The 17,072-nt window shown below is 44.2% G+C and overlaps 1 protein-coding gene across 3 annotated transcripts in view; it reads right to left on the bottom strand.

Moving 5' to 3' along the window:
* Positions 1 to 9,732: 9,732 nt before the first annotated feature.
* GFOD1 (glucose-fructose oxidoreductase domain containing 1) overlaps positions 9,733 to 17,072 on the bottom strand; it is a 101,456-nt gene continuing 94,116 nt past the window's right edge. For all 3 annotated transcript variants that reach the window (XM_016123268.2, XM_016123269.2, XM_016123270.2), the window contains one exon: positions 9,733 to 16,788. In XM_016123268.2, coding sequence (XP_015978754.2) covers positions 15,869 to 16,788 — 920 coding nt within the window. In that variant the 3' untranslated portion in view covers positions 9,733 to 15,868. The remainder of the gene's footprint in view (positions 16,789 to 17,072) is intronic.

The following is a 17,072-nucleotide window of genomic DNA, read 5'->3' as shown; positions in this document are numbered from 1 at the left end:
AATATGAGGGAAAAAGTTCTTCTAGGAGAAGTGGCATTTCTCAGAGAAAAACAAAAATCAAACAAAAAAAGGAATTTATCAAGATGTAAAATTTTAAAATGGGGGGAGTGGAGTTTTTTAGAATAAAAGAGGAGAAAAATGTAATGTTCTTCATTCACTTGCAGGTGTTTTCCTCCTCTGAGGAAATAAAAGGGAAGATGCTGAGCTCTGTCTTGATTCAGGAACACCTGCTTAGCACTGCGCAAACACGGGGTCGATGTCCGTGCATACAATATGATTTGCCAGGAAGTTTTTCCCAGTTCCCCCTGAATCTTTCTTCCTCAACCCTCCTCTGTATTTAAAAGCCAAAAAGATTGTTTACTATTAGAAAGCAGGGAGCCCTGGAAAGATCAACAGATTCAACCAAATTGATCATTTGTATCCTGGTGTGTATGAGTTTATCAGATCCTCCCCCAGAGATATTGATTTGATTGAAGGGATATATGGGGCCAGAGGGGGCTGGAAGCATTCATTCTTCCTCAGCAAACATTTTGAGTACCCACTATGTGCCAAGCACTAGGAATAGATGTCCCTACCTTCAAGAAACTTATTGTAGTCTACTGAAAGAGATACACAGGAATGCAGAAAACCACACAGATACCTGGTGCTTTAATGTGCATGTTGGGTTTTGTGTAGGGTTGGAGATAAATTCATCCAGATTGGGAGGGTCATAGACAGTGAGGAAAGGGGCCATGGGAAGGCATCGAAGGGTAATGCCCAGAGTGGAACGGAGTGACAGTGGGGCAGAGCAGTAGCAGCAATAGTCAAAAAGGTTAATGGGGAGGCATTTGGATCACTTTGGTGACTGAGAACTTTGGTGTTTTCTCTGAGTGAAAGGGGGAGTTTTGAATGGAGGAAGGACAGGATCTGTTTCATATTTGTTGCTATGTTGACAACAGACTTCAGAGGGACATGGGTAGAAACAAGGATACCTGTTAAGAGTCTTTGCAGAAATTCAAGCAAGGGATTGCATTAACTATGTTTCTAGCTTCAGTAAATTTGATGTTTTAACATCTGTCCTATATGAATATGCCAGACATGCCTCATTCTGGACAACCCGAATACGCCTGAGTCACCAGGTGTATGTCTCCTGTCTCCCTCAGTGCCCCTCTTTTCTAAAGGACTCCTATTCCCAGGGTCATGCTTTTCAAATACAAACCAACCAATCCAGATCCCACACCCCAACCACCCCCCTTAGTGGGTTCCCACCCTCTGGGACACTATTGTTGGCCCTAATTATCCCAGGACCTGGTACCAGACAATTAGGAACAACACTTACGTGCAAAGCCCATGGAAGCTATTCACACTGCCATTCCTGAGCTTGTTTATGCTGCCTTGCCTGTTCCTCCCATGGAAGCCACAATAAGGTGCTTGCCCACAATTCCCTTCCTCTCCTGCCACCTCCTGACTTGCTCGGGTGCTTCCCCGTGTGTCCTCTCATGGGGTCATAAAGTGACGTGCCCCTCCTGGGACTGTGGGTCTAAGAAGCTATCTTTTCAATGAAAGTCATCTCCTGATCCTATTGGCCTAATAATACCTCAACTTTCCTATTAATACACTACATTTTAGAGAAGCTCTTTTCAATGGAAGTCATCTCCTGATCCTATTGGCCTAATAATACTTCAACTTCCCTATTAATACACTACATTTTAGAATAATGATGATGACTGGAACAGGGAAGTAATAGTGGATAGGCTGACAAGTGATCAGATTATAGATATATTTTATTAAAGGTAGAGCCAAGAGATTTTCCTCTCCAGTTATATATGGAAAGTGAGAGAAAAAAAGAGTCAAAAAGGACTTAGAGCAATGGTCCCCAACCTTTTGATACCAAGGACTGGTGCTCCTATGAGAATCTAATGCCTGATAATCTGAGGTGGAGCTGAGGCCGTGATGCTAGCTGCAAATATAGAGGAAGCTTCCCTCGGTCACTCGCCACTCACCTCAACAGTTAGAGGTTAAAACATCCTCTCAATTAGAAAAAAAAAAATGAATCAAAAACCCAACCAAAAAACTAAACAGCACAGAAAAATCCCTTTAGTCATAAAGGTTGTAGTAACTCCAATAATTTGTGTGGAATCCATTTGAATGCCACAGGGGGGTCCCAAATTTAAAGGCCATTGATGTCCATCTTGAAAAGCAAAGAAACTCATCAACATAATACAATTTCTACGAAAGCTGAAAATTTATAGTACTTTTGAATAAGCCTATTTTTTAAACCCATACGTTTATACATAAGTTTATATATAAAAATCCTAGAAAGATGCAGCAAAATGTTAACAGTATTACTTATTATTATCTTTATCTATACCTTTTAACATTTCAACTATGTGCACATATGGCTTGAATAAAGATATAATTTTTATGTTTTCTGTGCTTCAAAAAAAAAAAAGAAAGAAAGAAAAGAAAAAGGATTTGTGTGTAGAATCCATATATCTAAATATTTACCTACCTCCCTGAGAAACTTCTGGGTGACATGATGAAACTTCAGACCTGGGATCCAGAATACAAGTCTCAGCATGTAAGTAAAAGAATAAAAGGCCCTTATTTTGATCAGAACATCAATTAAAAAGCACAGTGATCATTCTTGGCCAGTCGTACTTGAGTGTCCCAAACTCAAGCTGAGAAAGTGCTGAAGGGTTTAGGACCTGTATACAGCTCACTAGCTGTTCAGGCTCCTTTCCAGCACATCTCCTCTGGAGAAGAGAAGTTCTCTGATTATAGAAATGGAGTATGGGGTGAGCATAAGAATCGAAGGTGGGTCATCAAGGTGTGGAGCACAATACCATTGTCCCCATGGTGACCTGGGCCACATCTGGGAAGTCCTCGCTGTGTTCTCTGGCCAAGTTCCTGGGTTCCTTTTATAGTTTTTCTTTCTAAAAGAATTCCTAGACATTACAGGTTGATACAACATCATCTTGAAACAGAGTACCATCTTCTTTCAGCCTTCTAATCTCACTACTTACTATTGGGAGGAAGAGGGGAGAGGAATGCCAAACTATTTTGTTTTCTGGAAAGAAGTCAATGAGCATACCAAAATAATAATAATAAGAAGCAGCAGCAGCAACTGACTCAGAACACTATCGACCTATTCACTTTCTCCTTCCTGGCCCACTTCACTTGTTTCTCATGGGAGTCCGTACATTAGTGGAGTGGGTGGAAGAGCTCCATGAAGACTCATCACAGGCTGATTATTGTACAATGTTTGCACGGCCTGAAAGGAAAGCAAAGAAGGAGTCAGGAGGAAAAGCGGTAGCTGGGCATAAGTGAAAAGTAGTGATGTCCTTGAACATGGGAGAGCCAGGATGAACAAGGAAGTGGGCTGCTCGCCTCAGAGAGACTGCTGACTACCCACTAGAACATTTTAAGGCAGAGTAATAATACAAACCATTGTAATGGCTTCCTTTTTGGCATCTGTTTGCCTGAGTAACAACTTTTAGATTCAACTCAAATTCGTAAATATCGGGAAGACACGAAACTGACTAGCTCACAATATTTCTGCCTATCCTGAAGGAAGTAAAATCAGCATTAGCAATTCTATGCTGAAGGCAAGTTCTGACCTATTAAGAGCTCCCTGAATCTAAGATTTACTTTTCTAAAAAAGACTTTTAGAGACTGTCAATTAGCTCTCTGACTTGAAGAAAGGAAGGAATTATGAATACAATTTCTGTTTTAGAGATGAGGCAACTGAGGCCTACATAGATGAGAGGATTTAATTTTCCTGAAGTCCTGCAGCTGGTAGCAGTGGGTGGGAAGTTAGAAATCCAAGTCTCCCCCTCTGGCAATGCTCTGTCCTACATCCTGTCATCTCTCTAGCTGATGAGTGATCATGATGAATTATAAGGAATAAATTACTTCTGTGCTAGAAGTAGGCAGTGGGGAACAAACAGGTGGTTACTTACAAAATCTGTCAAAATCTGCAAGGAGAAGAGCATGAGCAGTTCTTGAACCCTGCTCAGCCGCTAGAATTGTCTGATTGGGTTCTCTGGCAGATGAGTGAAATCAGAACTTCTAGGGGTGGAGCCAGGGGACCTGTAGTTTGCGAATTCTCCCCCTGAGATTCTAAGATGCAGCCATGGCTTAGAGTCACTGTTCCGGAACGGTGATTCTTACTGGGTAATAAGTGGAAGACAAAGCTCAGCCTAGAGCATGCCCACACAAAGCAGGCATCACACTCATCTGGAAGGGTACTGGGCTGCTATCGGATTTTCTGATTTGATAGGTATGGGCTGGGACTGAGAATTTGTATTTTTCACAAGCTTCCCAGGTAATGCTGATGCTGGGGACCTGGATATTGCACTTTGAGAAACACTGGTCTAGTGCTGACTTTTTAAACTACACTTGCCTGGTCCCCAGCCCAAGAGCTTGTGGACTTAGTCTCTCTCCCAGAGTGGACTTAGGGTGCACCGGTAGGGAAGAGGGCAGATCTGATTAAGAAGCAAAGCAAAAATGATTGCAGAACACATAACTCCCGTTATAGTTTGTACCATCTCTCAGGTGTCCTGGACCAGGATAAAATTGCCAACTGGTGACCCAGAACATAAAATCCAGAATTGACAGTTAATTATATTTCTTAGCTGAAAGGAAAGTCTCTCGCACTAGAACTAGACTAGAACTAGTTAATATTTGAAAAACAGCTCTAAAAAGGCTATAAATGGTTTATTATGAGACAACATGGCAAAGCAGCAATTGAGCAAGAACTTTATCTCAAGAAAACCAGCTTGCCAGGAGATTTTGGGCCTATTTTGGCATCCACAGAACTTGCCAGGGTGTCAGTCACAGAGTGAGGTCTGAGAACAACCTGACCTCAGAGGAAAGGCACGGGGAATTGAAAACACAATGAGTGTGGCAGCCCCCCCACTTCTCAGGACCTAACGGTCAGGGCTTTGCCACTCCCTGGGTAGGAACGGCATGTGAGCAGGTAAAAATCCAGTGGAAAAGACAGTAGAATAGAGATTGTGAATACATGGACAGACAGCGTCCACAGCACAGGGGGAGAAGGGTACATGATGAGACATACCAGAGAAGTGGCTGCTAGTGACTATGTAAGAAGTAGAAAATTAGAGCCTCCAATGTACTTAAGAAATAAGTTCAGAGCCATGCCTCCCCAAACCAAAGATTCCGTCCATGAAATTCTGGAATGTTGATGTCTGCAATGACATGGAAGAACACTCTAGGGAGTGACAAAACATTGGGAAAATTCTAATCTTCAACAGAGTAACCTCACCTATAGGACTGTACTGATGAGATTCAGATAAATCCAGGGAATCAAGCTACTTAAACATGAGAAGTATGGAGACTTAAAATTGAGATTGTAAGTGATTCCTTAATAGAGAGAAACAAGAATTTGAGTACCACGGTAATTTTTCCAGGTCACTAAAGAGACTCAGTACCCTCAGTCAGCCCACAGCCAGGGCAATACTTTCTATGGGATTTTCTATGTGACATGGATGGACGAAGCACTGGGAGAATCTTCCTAAGGTTGAAGTTTTCGCAATGCTGCGCTCTGGACCAACTTTTGTTCCCTCAGATCTGTACTACTGCAGAGCCCATGGATCAATAAAAGTACGTCAGACCTTGAGGATGCAACCCCATGGTGCCGAATTTCAGGGGATTTAACTTATCTGAACATGTCAGTTGTGAAAAGGCTTCTTCCAAGCCCTTTAGCTGGGTCAAGGACATCAAAATGCCAGCTAAAGAAAGTACGAGGAGGCTCTGGCTTAGAGTTTCAGGGTTGTTTGTGGCCAGGCTTGAGTTGTTTCACAAGCCCTGGCCTAATTTCCGCAAAGCTTTCAACACTGAGGATAAAAGGCATTCCAGAGCTGAAAAGGATTCCATCCTCACCCAGTGCTAGGACTGTCAGTGGTAATGCCAGCTGTCTGCCGACTGCTGACAGGCTCAGGAAAGCCCTTTTCATGCCATTAACATTCAGTGTTAACAGCAACCCACGGAAAGAGATCAGGTGTTTCCATAATGTCCTTTTGCTTTTAGGTTCTCCAGAATGAGAGGGCTCTGAATGGTGGCCAAGAGGCAAATGAGAGTAGGTGTGCCCCAAATGCCAGGCTGGCTTACCTGAGTAGAAGAGAGGCCAGGGGGTAGGGAGTGGGGAACTGCAGCTCAGTTACCTGGGGAGATTTAAAAAAAGAGAGAGAGAGAGAGTGAAGATCCAGGACCAATCTGAGGGCTGATACAGGGAATCCAAGAGAGCAGAGGCCAGGCCTGGATGTAGCTAATGAGCATCCACTCCTGCTGGACCTGGCCTGTTCCTCCTAGGATTTTCTTCAGATATAATTGTGGTGCACGAAGAGAAAGCAGATCGCAGGAGCAGGGTCCCTGAACACCGAGGAGGGGTAAGAAACCCTGTGTGTGCAAAAATAAAGGGGGGCGGGGCTAAAACAGATTCCTGAGTGAAGAGTTTGTTCCAGGGTCCCAGGAATGGATTAATGGACTGAATGAAATGGCAGATGTTGAAGCCTTGAAGACTTCAGGTTGGGTGGAGTTGCAAATAGGGAAAACAACAAGAAAGGATGGGATGCAAGGTGCCCTAGGGGGTCCACTGCTTATTTAATGCATTGGTTGGTATTGAAACTTTTCTAGCAAATGCCAACAGTTTGATAGTTTTGAATAGCTCTAAAAGTAGGTCCGCCAGACTTTGAAGTTTCTCTAAGAATTCCTCCCTCGTTTCTTCTCATCTGTCCTCCTCCTCCTCATACAAGCTGTTCTCAGGGGACAGATTAAGCCTGTCAGCCACAGACGAACAGTATTTCAGATATCATGAAACATTTACTTATCTTCAGAACCTTCCATATCTTCAATGCATACATAGCTCTGGCCCATCCCCTTCGTCTATTTACCCTTGGAATAAACTACCACTTTTGCCCCTGCCCTCTATCCCCTTGCTGCGCCTTCCATCATCCTCAGCTCTTTCTTCTCTTTTTTGTTCCATCTCCCCCCTCTTACTTGTTCCTTGGTGTTAAATGTAGTTTTATCTCTTCACAGTCAACTGATGCACAGCTATTCTTCTCAGACTAGCTCTCTTTTGCTTGGTGACAGGAACCTGAATGTCAAGTCCAGATCCCTTAGCGCCTAACACACTGAAGATGGACTGGCTTCTTCAGGCTCACCTGTTAGCTATCAGGTCCCAGACAAGTGGCCTCAGAAGGCTTAGAAAGACAGGGGGGGGGTCTGATCTTGCTCCCCTTCTTTTCATCTCACTAGCTGTTTTGCCTTCTTGGTCTTAGATTTTGAGGTGTCTGGAGTGATTGAACACTCCAAGGCAGCCTCAAACAGCCCTGGTCTAATTTCAGCCTGCCTTAGACCCCTTAGTATTCTTTAAAAGGTAGTGACCTAGGGGATTTCAAGACAGAAGACTGGCTGGAGCCTTGTGGGCTTTGTGGGTGCACTCTCCACATTTACTGTAGCCACTCAAGGCCCTAGAGTTCCTCCTTCCCAGGGCATCCTTCTTTCAAGGCACTGGTGGCCAATGATGAAAGGGTCACAGATAATGGGGCTTACATACGTATATATTCCAGATTGTAATTCTGGGACCGAGGCCCATCAGTGTTCAAAATCACTGACCAAGAAATGAATTAATCTGTAATTGCCCAAGAAGGGAACCTAGAAAGCAATTAGTCTTTCACTTTCACTCATGGCTAAAGGCAGAGACGATGGTCCAATCCAAAGTGATCAGAATCTGTGTGAAATTAGGTGAGAAAGGTGTTCTCATAATTACAATATTTTAAAGGAAGTCCGAAAACCACTTAGATATGATGAGTTCATCTTGCAGAGCTGTGGTTGGACCTCAGCAATGCTATGAAAGCTGTCATAGCTCAAGTCATCACAGGAATTCTCCCAGCAGATGTAGACTCGGAGATAGGATTCAAGAGGAAGCCTGAACTTGTACGAACAAAGCAAAGGATCTTAATTGTTTTGCATCAGCTTTTTTATAAGCATTTTGACTCAAGTAAGCTGTAACACTGTCTAGCCGTTTGTGCCTTGGCCCGAACTCTATGAAGTGGTGTCCTTTCCATTTTTGTCATGTATACTACTTGGACAGCCTTCCAGCCGGGGCACTGCTACTGCTGAGTGCATTTAGGGGCTGTCTAGGCAAGATTAAGGGTAAGTATGGGTTAATAAAATGGGAGCTCACTACTTTAAGGTGAAATTATTTTCTTTTCATGTCTATACAAAATTCTGCATACTCTGTATATATATAATTTATTCTCATAACAATTGTAGCAGTCATTTTATTTTTCAGATTGAACCACCCAGACTTGTCATAACAGGTACTAAAAATGCATAAGATAACAGAAGTAGGAGATAAAAGAAACTAGAAAATGGTTCTGTGTATCTGTAGCAGGGGAGGGGCAGGTTGAGGGGAGAGGTAGATGGGCATAGAAGATACATAGATGTTTCTTCATTTGACCAGTAAACAGCAACCTGAATGGCTTATGATGTAATCACATCTGTTCTTTTAAAGCAACAATTCAGAGACTATGAAAGCAACACCGATCACATCCTATGATGTAGTAGGAAAGAGTATAATCCCTGGTTTACAATAAAAGGAATGGGTTTAAACTGAGAGACACCAACATCACAAAGAGATTCCAAATCTGTGAAGGAACAACTAGTTCTTAGATTTAATATGTACACGAATGCTTAGGAGTGTAGAGTTCCCAGGCCACTCTGCTGTGAGAAACTCGGAGGACTGGACCCCATTGCAACCATACCTTTTATGTGCAGACAGCACTTTCTACTTTCACAAAGCACTCTACCTTATTTCCTACTTCAAAATTGCTCTTGGAATCATGACAGTATCATAAGGTATGATACTATTACGTGTATACTATAATAATCCATGTGAATGCATGGGTTGGCTGCAATTTATTGTTTCATTGGATGGGCCACATTTTGAATGCATTAACATCAGGACCTGTACGTGAGGAAATGAATAATGAGATCTCAGCTTTTGTATAATTTTTCTAATTCTTAACTAATTTTAAGTGAAGGAAAGGCACGACCAGAAGAATTCCCTGTGTGCATTTTCTGAGATAGTACAGGGTGGAAAGGAAAGGCTAGCCCATCCATTAGAGACCTCATGTCATGCAGATTTGAAATTAGGCTGAGCTCACTTCAAGCTGGTCACCGTTAAATGCTGCTAGGAACAAAGTAAGCAACGAAGCTCTTGCAAATAGACAACTGAACCTGTCTGAAAGCATCTTTCAGAGCTTGGTGTAAAGTATTAGGTTAAGACAGTAAAATAATAGGGAATTCTAAGATGAGCTCCCTGTTCATGTTGTCCTCTTCTTGTTTATCTTGACTAGGCTTTTACACACACACAAACACACACACAGAGTAGCCTTAGATAGGTTATCTCCCCTACTTTTCCACAATTCCAAAATGAGAGTTTGAACTAGATTGCTCCAGAGTGCCTCCACTTCTAACACTTAATATATCTACGATCAAAAAGCAGGTCAGTTGATTCCCACTGTTTAGTTTCACAGATGCTGACACATGAACAGCCTCTTCCCACGCTACACACACACACACACACACACACACACACACACACACACACCCCAATGCGCCACTATCATTCCCACCCCCATTCTTGCTTCAGATCCCACAAGCTGGCCAGGTACCTTACTCATGGGCTAGGACACCTGCATCTAATAAACAGAAAAACAGCTAGAATCGTTTCTTCTCTTCAATTTTTATTTACTACTCTCATTCCTTTATCCCACTAATGCAAACTGTGGAGAACAACAAGAAGCCATGTGTGAAGTGGCACATGCCAGCTGGTTGAGTGATGCTAACCACGGCGCACGAGCATCGCAGGGGTGGCACTGGGCAGCGGCTCCCAGGCCTGGTGCCGACTGCACAGCCGAGAGCCCAGTAGGGAAGGCCGCCTCCCACAGTAGTTTGGCCTTTGAAACATGAAGAACAGCTGCATTCATTGTCCTTTTTTTTCTTTAATAATAATAAAAAAAAACCCAAAACCTTCTATAATTTATAAGCTATTTTTTGCTATCTACATTATATAGAAAATATAGACTCTTTTTACTTTATAACACAGATCTTTTTCCCATGATAAATAATTCTTTAAAATATCTAGTATACATGCCTTGACTTTTTATACATAAGTTTGGTTTTATACATATACATACATTTATATACTTAACATTTGTAAAACACAATAAATATATATTTGACAATGACAACCAAACAAATGCAATTTTGGTTAAAAAAAAAAAATGAAGTACTATAAAAGCACCAGGCAACAAACAGAAAGCCATAATTGCTAGAAACTTCTCCCTCCCCTGGGCAAGGCACAGGGACAGAATACTAAATGCATTTGGATGCCTGAAAGAGAAGGAGGGGAGCAAAGGAGCTGGTCAAGTCACTTGCTTTTGTTTTGTTTCTCTACCTGGAATTAGACTAGAATCACAAGTAAGTCATCGCATTCATAAGGAGAAACCAAGCGGCTCATCTGACAGCTTAGCCCTTGTGAAGGCTGCCGAGGACAACAGAAGCCTGGGTAAGGAAAGAGAGAGAGACAGAGACAATGTGACACCATGGTTATTCTGTAGGCCCTGGCCACCTGCCCAGGTAAGCTTTTGATTGCCACACTAAGCCTACGACCATGGCATATGATGTGGTCTTGTCATTCCTCTACTCACTGCTGGTGTAAACAGAAACAGTTACAACAGATTCAGGAATATTCAGTAGTGCAATGCTTGAGTAGCCTGAGAGCCAGACACTTCAGTAGCCCTCCCAAGGGCTCCAGCAAATAGAGACTGTGACGTGGGGAAGGAAAAGGTCAGTAGGCCACCATCTTCCACTGCTAACTGATATGGTCACTCAGATATGGTACTGGCCTCACCTCCAGACTCCAATGAGACCACTAGAGCCCATCATCTCTTAAAGCAGCACAGGGGTCTTCCCTCCTCTTGCGAGAAGTCCTGGCAGCCCAACGCAGTCAGGACTGTCCCCTGAAATGGAACACCCCGAACTGCCCCCTCCTCTGCCTACAGTTGGGGGTGCTGGCTGCCAGTTAAGACTGAAGCACACAGCTTTTCTTTCATTGTGCTCCTTCCTGTCCCCAAAAGGAAATTGAAATGCAAGGCTCTGATAGTTGATTTTTTAATGAGCTCTCCAATGTCATGGCCTCTGCCTGGTAAACTTCAGGGCTTTGATGGCCCAAAAAGAGTCAGCAGTAGGTAGAGGTGTGTGTGGGGGGTGGGGATGGGGGTGGGGGTGGGGTATAAGTAGAGCAGGTCTCAGGACATACTGAAGGTGCACATCTGAATTTATGTCCCATCCTCGCCAAATACAATACAAATTAGAAATAACTTCACATTACAATCGCAATGGGACATTTTAAACAGCTAGTTTTATGAGTACATTCAAGACATAAGTGAGTTCCTTCCTGGAAAATTGATTCAGCTGCAACAGCTCAGGAAATACAGTCCGTTGCAGATTGAGTTCTAATTGCGACTCTTCCACCAACTAGTCATGGGACCTCGGACAAGTCTTTTTACCTCTCCAAGCCTCCCTCCCCCCATCTGAGAGATCTGAAGGTTTTGTGTGAGGCAGGATGTGACTTAGAGTTAGAAACTGGGTTTCTAGCCTGGTTCTACCACTAAGAAACAGTGTGACCTTGGCCATCACTGAACTTCTTGTAAAATAAAGGAACTGACCATACTGGGCTCTGAAGTCCCTTCAAATGCAACTGGATTTACTTTCTCCCCAGGCTGGCATCAGCAATGGTGAATGCCCCCATAGCCACCAGAGTAAAACAGATGGAATCAGAAACCTAACTTACAACCACAGGTCAAATGCAACAGCTGCGGCTATGAGACAAGATGAAGAGAACAAAGAGAGTATAAAGGAATGAATGCAACACACAGCTAAAATCTGAGTCACAAACACATGAACTTAAAAAAGCTCCACTCCCTGAGAAAAGACATTTCCCTATGTTATACTCAGACCGCTGAGAGGAAATGCCAAGGCCATCTATAATAATTGGCCAATGATGTGTTGAAAATCCCCAACTCTGCAGTTTGCTGCATTACCTACAATCAACAGTAAGTTAGGAAGTCGCTTTTAAAAGAAGCTGAGTGATATTTCCATCTTAGAAGGGGAGGAAAAATCGACTACTTCCATTTGCAGCTCTAAACAACCTTCTGGCAGAACATCCGATGTGGCATCCTGCTCAACGGGAGGGTGTCACAGCAGTAGAGGGGAGGCCCATGCAGGTCACATTCAGCTCTAATCACAGAAGCTCCGCAGGGCATGAGAGCAGATCTGACAGTGTTGGACAAGGACTACTTTCCTGGCTGAAAAAAATACAGAGGAACAAATCTTTCTTCTTGGAGGCAACATGGTTCGGATTCAGGATACCCGACTTTTGCTTAATAGTTGTGTGACCGAGCAACTTATTCTTCCACTCAGAGCCTCGATTTTCTCATGTGTAAATTGGGAATAACAATATTTAATATGATGGGGTTGTTTTTCATGGATTGAATGAGGTAATGTACTGAAAATATCTTGCACACAGTGGATATCAAGAAATGCTAGAGCAGAGAGTACTTGGATGGCTCTTTGCAAAGGGAGAAAGGCTCTGGGAGAAGTTCATCTTGAGTACAAATGCCAAAACTGCTGCTAGAGTCCAGATACACCTGACACAGAGGTATTTGCTGACAGGTAGGTTAAGGAGTATCTGTAGTCCCCTGCCATGCCTCCCATTGAAAGGAGAAATTGTGGAGAAACTGACGGTGGTCATAGACTCTCTCTCCAGAAGATAATGCAGAGAATGTAAACTTTCCAAAAAGCCCAGAGCATGCCCAAACACTGTGGATGCCATCGTAAGAACGCCTGGTCTACCCACTCTCTCAGAATTCGGAATTTGGGACAGCTGTAGAGGTGACCAGCAGCGTGAGCCAAAATTTCCCTCCAAACAAGGATGGCAAGAAATCAGTCAGTCAACGGGGACTAGATGTGATGACCCTGAAGTGATGGCTTCATTATACTGGGTCCTTGAAACACAATAAACAAAGCAGAGAGAGCTTGCTTATTGCCGAGACTTATTCTAGGTCAAAGTCAGCTGATGGTACTCAGACCCCTGAGGGCATGATTCTGAGATTTCAGCTTCATATTGCAGCTCTCTATCAAGTCTTTGCAAGTGGTGAGACAGGAGCAAAAGGAGTACTAAAGAAGTATCTTAAACCCATTGACTATCATTTTCGTATTACAAAAAGAACCATTTCAGTCTTCCCCTCATTCCTGCATCTACCTATTACATGCATTTCAGTAGATAACATTTGAATACACTTACCAAAATATTTCTCATGCTTCTTTTAAACAACATATAGTCTTTCTATATATCCCAGCCTCAAATGAGAATTTCCATTTTAGACACTGACTATCACAGAGCTCAGAGGCCTTTAGAAGAAAAAAAACCTCCCAAGTTTTTTGGTTAAATACAGAAACTTCAAATTGAAACCTCCCTAAAATCCCTACTTAGATTAAGAATAACTTAGAAAAATGAGACCAGAGAGTCTCCTAGTTTCCTTTCCTTTTTTTCCTTAATCATAGCCTTTTCAGGCTAGCTAGGAAAGAAAAAAAATTCATTCCACTCAGTTTCCACAAAAGCTATCCTGAGGGCCAATTTAGGAGAACCTAAACCAAAACAGTCCATGGTAAGGCCCTCTGCTCAAATGATTACTGGGAGACTTCCATTTTACCAAATTTCTAGTTTTGAACCGATAGCTACAAAAGCTGGCATTTCATCATGAAGTCTGAAAACAGACAGGGACCATAACGTACCACAGAGAGTTTCAGCTGACTAACCATACCAAGTTGCAGTAAAGGCCCCAGAAAATAGGGTGATTGTTTCCAGGAAGACAAGCCTTGCTCCTCTGTGCTAGAAAATGACCACGATTCCCATGATGTTAGGACATGCCTCCACTGCACTCACAGGCGGCCTGGGCTTCCGTGTACCGACTCTGATGGTACCATTCATTTTCTGCTTACTCAGAGCCAGGGCGGGTGTAGAGGAGTGAAGGACTCTTGGCCCCTGAAATTTTCTTTAAGTTCTACTGCCAGATATTTGAAAAGCAGTCTAAGCCTCAGTTGTGTGCCAAAGACAACTGTTGTATTTCTGTGAGCTGTGAAGCTGTTGATTTACAAGTACATCCAACCTTGACAAATGTCTTCTGTGGCATGAAGGACTAAGCAAAAATAACAAAAGGACAATTCCCTGTTTTCAAAATGTATTTGACTTGGTTTTTCTTTCAAGACAAGTTCTGAATTTTTAAGAGCGATCTCAGTGACATTCGGTGGTACCGAGCATTTACAAACCCTTGTGTGTGCTTGTGCCCTAGGTGGTTCTCTTCTGGCACTGCCTGCTCTGAGCCTGCAGTCTGCCAGCTCCAATAAAAGCTCTGTAAGCAGGGGGTGACAAGACAAGGGAGACTGGAGACCAAGGAATAGAATGTTTTTTTCAACATTAGTTTCTCAACTATACATGAAGATACACCTGAGAGGACTCTAAAACCCCATTTTAGAAATACTGAATATTATGCTCTTTGTTGTCTTTTTGTTTTAATACCTATTAAAATTTTTTTTCAGGTATTAGAATAGTGAAAGCAAAGGAAAAAGAACCTTGACTTTTTTTTAAGGGAAGAGAATTTGTGAGTTATAACTGAAGACTTCCCTTTTAAATCCACAAGCTGGGTGACTCTCCAAAAAGCCATTCCCCAGCTCAGCAGGAGAGATGAGTGTTTGAGCACACAGCAAATCCAGGGCTGGCTCACTGTCCCTTCTGCTGGAGAACACCCACTGCAACACTGGGGCACACAGCTGTCCCCAGTTCTTGAGGGCAGCATGTGAGCTCGTCGTCAGACCCGCGTCTCCTGCTGTCTCCTTGGCCCTGCCTGGAAAGCCAGTTGAAAGAACAACACTTCAGTACTGAATTCCTCTTACACTCAATTCTACTCCACAGGAAGTAGTGTTATAAGGTGGCTCATTATAGTTTTATAATTGCCGACAAATTCAAAAGGATATTTTATTCTTTGCCTCATCTGTTTCCAAGCAGGGTTCTTGCTCTCTCCTTTTGGCTGAAAGAACCCATCTCTTTGCTGGCCATTCCTGGCACTCCCTTAACCCACCTCAGGCCAGGTACAGGGCAATGAGCCTATCAGGAAGACACGCCCTCGTTCTTCCTTGAGGAAGACCAATCAATCAAGAAAGCTGTACACTTTGCTGTCAAGTACTTTTTCCTTCAGACATTTAAAAGTGGCTTTCGTGGAATTTGAACTTTCTCATCAACCCACTGCACCGCGCCCCCTTTCCCCAGACTAACAAGGCTTGTGTGGATATGTGAGGATGTGCAATCTCCTGCCAGTTGTGTGTGGGGGGTGGGGGGAGCCTGCACCAACTAAACTTGCCATCAGATACGGAGCCTTGACCTCACAGGAGCATTTGGCTTGCAAAGGAGGCCAAGGTGTGGGGAGTGGATGAGATGATGAAGAAAGCCACCCCTCCTTGCTTCTCATAGAAAAGAGCAGCAGAGGCAGCTGAACCTCCTCCCTCTGGAGCAAATGCTCAGCAGGGATGATCTCAGGAAAGGCAGGCCCTCTGGCTATTCGCTCAGCCTCCCAACAGTCTTGTTTGGAACCCTTCACCTGGGCTGGGGTTCACCTTCCCAGAAGCCATTATTCCCACTGTCCCTCCACCTCCCTAACCCACACTCTTCCCAGGCCACCTCTCTCCTGTGCCTTTCCCCATCCCTGGATCCCATGCAGAAGGCCTAAATTCCCAGTCTGTGCTAACAGTACAGGGACATCCTGCTCCGGCGCATGGCTTCACTGATCAGGTAGGCGGGGCTCAGCTCAGGTTCCTCGGTCATGATGGCAATGTTCTGCCACTCGCCCGTCTGGCTGGACCTCTTGATGGTGTCCACTACGCACAGGGCGTACAGGCAGTCATCGAAGGTGGCAGCCATGGTGAGAGGCCGTCCGTCCCACGTGCGCCGGTCGTCCTGGTCCTGGAAGGCCTGGCGCACGGCCTGCATCATCTTGATGGTGCCACGCAGGTAGGGCGAGGGGATGTCGCTGAAGGCCTTCTCAGGCAGCAGGGAGTTGCTGACAGGCGTGGCATCCTGCAGCAGCAGCTCCTGCTCCGGGGCGCTGTTGCGCTGCCCGTACAGGTCCGTGCCTGTTGCCAGCAGGCGCCCGGCTGAACCCACCACTGTCACATCCTGCTTGAACTCGCCGGGCACATTGAAGTTGAGGGTGACAGTGCAGCACACCCCGCCCTCCAGTACCATCTGGAAGGTGCAGAAGTCATCGCTGGTGATCTGGCGGATGCCCTTGATGTGGTCGGTCTGCTTCACGAAGGTCTTGAGCAGCCCATGGACCTTGACGGCCTTCTGGCCGGTGAGGAAGGTGAGCAGGTCGATGATGTAGGTGCCCACTGAGTGCAGGCCGCCGCCGCCCATCAAGTCGTCACAGCTCCAGTTGTACTTCTTGCCCAGGAGGCTACCGCTGTGCACTTGCACCTCGCACACCAGCAGCTCGCCCACGTACCCCTCCTCGATGAGCTGCTTCATGCGCACGAAGGCCGGGAGGAAGCGCAGCACGTTGCCCATGATGCTCATGAGCTTGGGGTAGTAGTGGGCGGCCGACATCATGCGGAAAGCGTCCAGTGGCGTGGCGGTGCGGTCGCAGATGACGTTCTTACCGATGCCTATGCGCGGGAAGAAAAACAGCAGATCAGGGCACTGGAAGAGAGGGAGTGGTAGGGGGCGCTATGGCCCCTAGACTTTAATCCTTAGTAGGGGAACCAGACCTGATCGGATAATCTTATTACAATTTAAGAATATTTTATAACACCTTTTATTTATGTAAAAATGGTATAGTCTATATATTTCAATATCATGTATTCAGTCATTACACAGTTAAGCTAAATTACTTAACTTTAGTATTAAACCATCGGCATTGATATAAACATTGATTTATTTTAATATATTT

The sequence above is a fragment of the Rousettus aegyptiacus genome, unplaced genomic scaffold (genome assembly GCF_014176215.1).
Source record: "Rousettus aegyptiacus isolate mRouAeg1 unplaced genomic scaffold, mRouAeg1.p scaffold_m13_p_1, whole genome shotgun sequence".
Classification (NCBI taxonomy): Eukaryota; Metazoa; Chordata; class Mammalia; order Chiroptera; family Pteropodidae; genus Rousettus; species Rousettus aegyptiacus.
This window is presented reverse-complemented; position numbering and strand designations above follow the sequence as displayed.